The sequence below is a fragment of the Montipora foliosa genome, chromosome 2 (genome assembly GCF_036669935.1).
Source record: "Montipora foliosa isolate CH-2021 chromosome 2, ASM3666993v2, whole genome shotgun sequence".
Taxonomy (NCBI): Eukaryota; Metazoa; Cnidaria; class Anthozoa; order Scleractinia; family Acroporidae; genus Montipora; species Montipora foliosa.
Window position 1 is genome coordinate 59,473,859 of NC_090870.1, and position 7,500 is coordinate 59,481,358.

General features: G+C 40.9%; 1 protein-coding gene across 1 annotated transcript in view; it reads right to left on the minus strand.

Moving 5' to 3' along the window:
• Nucleotides 1–3,211, minus strand: part of LOC137993722 (uncharacterized) — a 40,371-nt gene extending 37,160 nt beyond the window's left edge. The window contains exon 1 of the mRNA XM_068839708.1: nt 2,917–3,211. Coding sequence (XP_068695809.1) covers nt 2,917–2,950 — 34 coding nt within the window. The 5' untranslated portion in view covers nt 2,951–3,211. The remainder of the gene's footprint in view (nt 1–2,916) is intronic.
• Nucleotides 3,212–7,500: the final 4,289 nt, after the last annotated feature.

Below are 7,500 nucleotides of genomic sequence, written 5' to 3' on the forward strand. Positions count from 1 at the left end.
ACGCTCATTAGTATTTATGAGCTCTCCTATTGTCTTTCTTTTGTCACCTTGTCTCTGTTTACTCTCAATCGTTTCCAGCGTGGTGAATGTGAAAATAATTTGCATGTTCGCTGGTTAAAAGAGCAAAAAATATGACCATATGCTTATTTTAATGGTGCAAAGTCCTTCTGGCTGGTTATTTGTATTTTAAAGCCAAAAAAAATCATCAAGTTTACTTTCAAAAAAATGTAAACCTATCAACAAACGGCATACAAAAACCTTTTTAACATCGAGATTTACATGAAAGCATTGAGAGCGATAATAAACAAACTTCGTGCCAGTGCATCCGTTCAGTCATGAACAACTTGTAAGCGAAGGGCTCATCATTAGCAGTTTTGTACAGCCATAATCATCATTTAAAATAAGTGAGTATTTAACTCCTTCTGTCATTTTTTTATGTAAAGCGTGATGTTCACTGATAGGTGACAAAATACAAACCATGCGTCTGTTAACCCATTGACTCCCAGGGGTTCCCCATTGACGAGTAAAACTTGTCTGGCGTTATACGGTTTCGGCCGGTTTGGATGCCAATGGGTTAATTGTAAACTTAAAAACACAACTCTCTAGCAAAGGGCTCATCATTCCCAGGGGGGTTGGGGGATCCTATATAAAAAGGAGAGGGATGCTAGTCGTCTCGCTTAGGGGTGTAAATTGCGGATTTTGGTCTCACTTAGGGTGTTCTGGGCAAAATGCGATCATATGTAGCTGTGAAGGTCTCCTTTAGGGTCGCGTGCAAAGAAATATAAAAGTGTACATTTACACTTTTACATTTCTTCACACAAGCGAAAGTATTAGATGATAATGTCTTTGCCATCATTGAAAGTCACTGCATTTTTTATTTATCTGTGGTTATATGGTCTCTTTTAGGGGCCATAAAAGGCCTGGGCCACACCCAGATTGGTCTCCTTTAGGGGTATAATTTAAAATTTCTGACGTGGATCCCTCCCCTTTTTATGACCCCCCCGGTCATCAGTAGCAGTTTTTTTCAGAAATTCATCACTTAAGGCTGAGAATTTTGCAGCTTGAGTTGCTTTGATGTAAATGCAACAGTAAAGAATGATTTTTTGGCATGGATTTTCAGCACAACAGTGAAGTCAAACACACTTGCCGGCACGTGACAAAATTATGGTTATGAACAACAAAGGCACAAATGCATATACGATTCACAATTTTAGATGCATTAAAAAGAATGTGTATACAGTAATATCGTGTGCGTTAATTTTGCGTCTGTGCTGTTCGCTTATCTTCAAGCTGCACTGTATTTCAGCATTTCCCAATATCTGACAAGGAAATACGGTATTGGGCAACCACCAATGTCCCCCTCCATACAAATGTGTAATGCCACTAAAATACAAGTACCTACTTTATTAAAAGATTTGAATAAAGAGATTATTATATAAGCTTATACTATAAGGCAGATCAAATCAAATATTGGTTTTTCATAAGAGGGGGAAACCATAGCATCCAGAAAAAAACCTCTTGGAACAGAATAGAGGACGTACAAACTCAATCCACAAAAAAAAAAAGAACAGTGTGGAAATTGAATTTGGGAGAAATTAATGGAATTACTCATAGGGCCTGTTTACATGAGAGAGCTCATCCTGGGATGAGTTTCACTCTGGTGTCTAGTTATTCACCTTTGGTGTTTTCATGATCCCAGGGTGAAATTTGTTCATCCTGGGATGATTTCATCCCAGTCTTGAAAAATTCATGTTAACACCTGACTCTTTCTGTCCCAGGCTGAAGCTCCGCTGAATACAGAGCCTTCCTACATGTACATATGACTAGCGGTGAATGGCCCTTCTTCTGTTCATGTCTTTAACCACAATTTTTGTTTAGAATGTATACCTGAAACATTGGATAACCTTCTCGTTCCGTATTGTTGATACATGACCCAAAACACCGAGGTAGCTTTCATTTGACATAGTTCTATGCACTGTACCAGTGTCCTAGCGAAATTGGACCCCACTAGATTTTGACCCCGGTACAAATTCGCTAGCGGATTTGGACTCCCCAATTCCGCTAGCGGATTTAGTCCCCCTTTGTGGATTTGGACCCCCCCATTACAGCTTATTGAACTGTTTATTGAGGTAGAGTTTAGGAAAGGAAAACTGACTGATACCATAAAGCATAAATCTTTGAGAAAAAGCCCACATCAGTTAAATGTAAATTTTCAGTGGTTGTTTAAAGCATCTGCGGCGGCAATTTGTAAAGTAGATGCAAATTTTAATTAATTAATTAATTAACTCCTTTCCAACAGAAACTTAAATCACACACCAGGAACTCTTTGAATTGTCGAGTTAATTTTTTAATAAGGAGAAAAGCAAAGTCAGACATAAGCATCAGTTAAAGTTGTTTGAAGCACGCGCTGTGGCCTTCGGTAGAGCCTTGTTTTTTTCATGGTTCTTTTTCTTCCATTGGATAGCTTGAATGAGTAGTGCTTTCACCAAGGAGGTGCCACTTTTTGAAGTAAGAATTACATCACTTGGCTGGAAAACGCATTATTAAAAGTTTACTTGACTACGGATTTTTCCCCTTTTTATGACCAAACTATTCCAGTCATGAATTCTCGTATTAATTTTCAATAAGGAGAAAAAGCGAAGTTAGACTTGAGTTTCCGTAAAAGTTTTTTACCACTAAAAACAATTTGCAGAGGAATTTTTTTATCTTAATCAAAAAGCGCTTATTTTCAGGGGGGTCCAAATCCGCTAGCAGATCTGAACCGGGAAGTGCAAATCCGGGGTCGGGGGGGGGGGGGGGTCCAAATTCGCTGTGACACCAGCATTGTTTTGCACACTTTCATTTGTCTTGGTTAGCGCTAGATCTACCCCGACGACCAAGCAAAAAGATCAACGAGAACATGCATCTCGTGCTCACCTTTCTGGGATTTCTTCTTAAATTTAGAAAACATAGCAGCAGCCCTAACTTGTCACAGGTTGAATAGAGCCCTATTCAGCGGGCGGGCGAAGAAATCCAGATAAAACGCCTCAGCATGCAAACATGCATACGTGCATAACCTCACATAAAATTCTCGAACTCTTATTAGTTAGAAGTGCAGCAGTCTCGACGTGGTCAGTGCGACAATGAGGTAGTAAGTGGTAATTATGACTGGAAAAATGACTGTAGTAAATTTCCTCCTTCCCACCGACGATAGCGGCAATCTGTCATCATTTGGTAGGTACGTTATGTATGTATCCCCATACATAACATACTTACCTCTCATTTGCCGCAAAGCGTCATGGGATATATGAATTTTTTCCTTTAGTCTGCAGTTTGTCGTCATTACATAATGACGAGCTTAATTATAAAGGTGCTGTTACACTGTGAAATGTTTCGTGCAACTTGTCAGGGGTACCCAACGTCAGTTTTCGGAAAATATCTGGTCGGAAGACGATTTGAGATCTAGAATTTTCGGAACACTTGTTGTAAAATTTCATACTTGCCTGCCTGTCCTAGGATTTTCGAACAACTAAAAAATGGTATAATTGCCCATTTTAAACAGATTTTTACCCAAAAAAGGTCACCTAGAATTTTTGGGAGCCTTTTTTCTGGCTGAAATTTTCGAAAAGGTAAGTTTTGATCCCTATAATTTTCGGATCACTAGACTTTCAGCTAGGATCCGAACAGATCAAAAATTTTTAGGGGATAAAGATATGCCTATATCTACCGTTTAAATACTAAAATACGTTTAACAATGCTATGTTTAAGTGGTTTTGAACTGTATTCTCGTTGGGTGCCCCTTACTTGTCTCGCAACGTTTTGGCGACATTATGGCGAGACAACTTGCACGAAGCATTTCACAGCGTAGCATACCCTGCAACGGCCAAAATCGTTGCGAGACAAGTTGCAAGAAAAGTAGAACTTAATTCTACTTTCGGCAACGGCTCTTGCAACTTGTCTCGCAACGATTTTGGCCGTTGCAGGGTATGTTACACCGTGAAATGTTTCGTACAACTTGTCCCGCCACAATGTCGCCAAAACATTGCGGGACAAGTTGCACGAAACATTTCACAGTGTGACAATGCCTTAAAAATAGCGGCGGGTGATGTTTTTGAGACCCGGACGGCAACTGGAATTGAGCTGTTTTCCTCATTAACTTATCTTGACACTGACAACCACTTTTTTATTGCTAAGTGTCTTTTCGCTAATAGTGACGATTAGTTTTAAAAAAATGTAAATAAAATGTTCACGGCTTAACTGCAGAATACCCCGCCACTCGAACTATATTCCACGTAGCCGGCTACGCGGTACGCGGTACCCAGATATAGGAATGCACAATGTTCACTTCTCAGTAGTATTCGCCCGTGGCTTTGCTTCCTTTCGCTTTTTAACTTGATGGCGTCGGCGTCAGTTTTCACGGATGGATGCCCACATAAGCATCGCGTCCTTTCACCATCACAGAAACTGAATCCAGAAACCTCTTTTCTTATTTCATGTTGTACTATACAACCGTTCACATCCCTTCCTTAAAGATGACAATCAAGGACGTCAGCAGAAATTTTCTGTCCGTGGAGGAGTGCTATGGGTATGTACTTTATGAAACTGGGTGGTATTTTAAAAAAAAGGGTGGAAGATGAACTTTTACCAAACTAGTGGCTGTTGCTCCATGGTGCAATCAAACGCAAAGGCACTGAAATACCCATACAACTGATGTGTAACGCATTTCACTTTGCACATGGTTTCCACGCTGTTGCCGGGTTTTCAGAATATTTTTAAAAGTAAATGTACCCTGCGAGCAGAGTCTCTTTCGATCTTCCTCGATAAGTCGGGAGGAGGAAAGAAGACTCTTCCAGCCGCTTCGACTTTCTTCGATATATGAAGATCGATTGAAACGACTTAAATGGCCAACATTGGAAATCAAAGTGCCACTGTCGTTACTCGTGGATATGAAAGTTACCGCGATTGTTTAAAATTGGCAGGCTGAAGTTTTCTTTATGCATTAGCATTGATAGTTGGATAATTGTGTAACAGCACGGTGGGCTCTCATATGCAACTAGATACCCAAAATAATGCATGTATGTGAGGTAATACCCTTTGCTGGAATTTAACCCTGTGAAATAAGTATACTATTTCTCCAATAGGCATAAGATTACTCGTTAACACATCCTCTATAAAGAGCTGTGCCATGTGTTCAAAGTTCGTTGCACAGATGACAGGGTAATTTTGAATAAGGTCTGATTTTTGTTGCCAGGTCATATTGTTAATGTCATCAGGTTTAGCAAGTAGAACAGATCCATTCAGTAATATTAACACTTTTTGTGCCAGTTATACATTCCTCCAACAAACCTTGCGAATATTTATCACTATATTTGATACTGTTACACTTAGAAACAGATGATCTGAACCATAACTGATCACAACAAGTGCATTATATTCAGGGCCATGTGTTATCTTATCACGAAAAAGACTGAATCACTTTTGACATGGAATGTCCGAAGACATGTAGCTATATACAACAATGATTTTGTATAGCTTACAACATTTTAAGGCTTTGCAGCTCCATATTAGAACTATTACTGCAATAACCACAATGTAAATGTAATTACATTTTGTAAATGTAAACATGACACTTTTTTGAGAAAAAAAAATCCTGCAGAGAAATGAGGAGAGAAAAAAATAGCCTTCCCACCAGGTTGCTTGAAAAAAAAACTTGCCGACCAGAAATCAATTTTTCGTTTGGTTTGCCCGCGGAAGTATCTGTCAGGGTTCGCGTCCATTATTGCAGTGTGTCAATTTCTTCATTTTTTCTTAATATATTTAGTCCTTCTTATTTTTTGTTTTGTTTTTGCTTTTGGTTCACGGTTGGCGCAAAATGCATCATTTAATAAAGGTAGGCACAGGCGGTGAACAGCCTCTATTCGGAATTAGTTGCATTCATTTAAGGCTGACGAAATGGTACAATCCGAGAACCTCCGAGACGCCGAGATCCTTGTTTGCGAATCCGAGGCCGAGACCAAAACATGCCAAGATTTCACTCCGAAATAAATCTGCTCCAAAGACTCTTCGCAAAGGCTGTCGAGATTTCGACATCGCACGAAAAGTTTGCGAGTGCCAAGATTTTGGAGGTACCATTACCACCCCTAAGATAGTAGAACGATTACTATGCCGATACGCTGAAAACGTTACATGGTTAAATGATCTTAAATTGCCGCGAGGTTGAGAGCTGCATCAGTGGTCGCTAGGGCTACGTTCGCTCGCAGTTTAAATTTAAACTTGGGGAGTCACTGTCTCAAGCCATGTCCCGTTTTTTGTTTGAGATCTATCATCGCTATTTTTGTTTGGATAATTCCAGAGTCACGATGTCGGGGATAACACCTGCGCAAATATGAAGTAGGATCTGCATGACTTCCTGATAACAATAACGCAAAAACGCCCTCATGAAGTCATTTTCTACTATGTTATATCCGGCCATTGTAGACGAGTTAACTGAATAGATCCGAATATCTTCGGAAACCGATACTGCCTACGCGATGGGTGCTAATGACATTATTGAGCTGTTAATGACATTATTAATAGGTGCTAATGGCATTATTGAGCTGGAAGGTTTCCCGTATTCGAAGTTCAAAATCCGCTGAGTATGTGAGTGGAAGACATGAAACACTGGCTATATAAGGCGCAGTCGGCGAACAGCTGCAGTTCCATGTCTACATATCCACAATGATAAAAGAAGCGGAATTGTTTAGATTTAGCTAAGAAGTGAATCATGATCTGAAATATTGTTTTTCTTGCTGCCACTGACAACGTCAAACTTCAAATTTCCCTCAGGTGCGACTCAGGTGAGTGCTCATGATTCTCTCTATTATGTATACTCCTCTTTTGGGGTTCTTTTGGTAAGAATCTCTTTGATGACCGTAATCATATTCATGTGAGAGCCGCGAGACACTGCTGAGGTCCGCTCTCCTAGTAACGGCGAGGTCTAGCTGGTGCCAGTGGTGGGACCAAGGGTGTCTCCAAGACACTTTGTCTAGCTCCTTACACTAAAAGTAGCTGTTGGTGATGCAGAAGCCGTGGTGACAGCAGAGTTCGAGCAACCTCTGCCCGTTCTCATTCATCCTGCCGACACCGAAGTGGCCGAGGCAGGTAGGCCATGCTTGCCAGTCGGTCCTAACGCGAGCGTTGAAATCGCCTAGCAAATATATGTCCTCGGAACTTGGGATTCCGGATAGTGTTTCCTGCAGAGCCTCGTATTATTGATCCTTGGCTTCTGGGGTAAAGGTCAGAGTCGGGGGGTAGGCGGATATGATGTTCACAAAGCTCGCCGACGTTTTGATGCGAAGGGCAAGAATTCTCGATAACCCTCCGGAGGGGGTTTCTGTGGTCTCAATCAGTGAGTTCCTCACGCCAAAACCTACGCCGTACTGCCTCGGCTCGTCCTGGGACAGGCCTTGCTAGAAAAAGGTGTAGTCTCTTTCCATAAGTGACCCACTATTGGCCAGCTGGGTTTCCTGGAGACAGGCGACG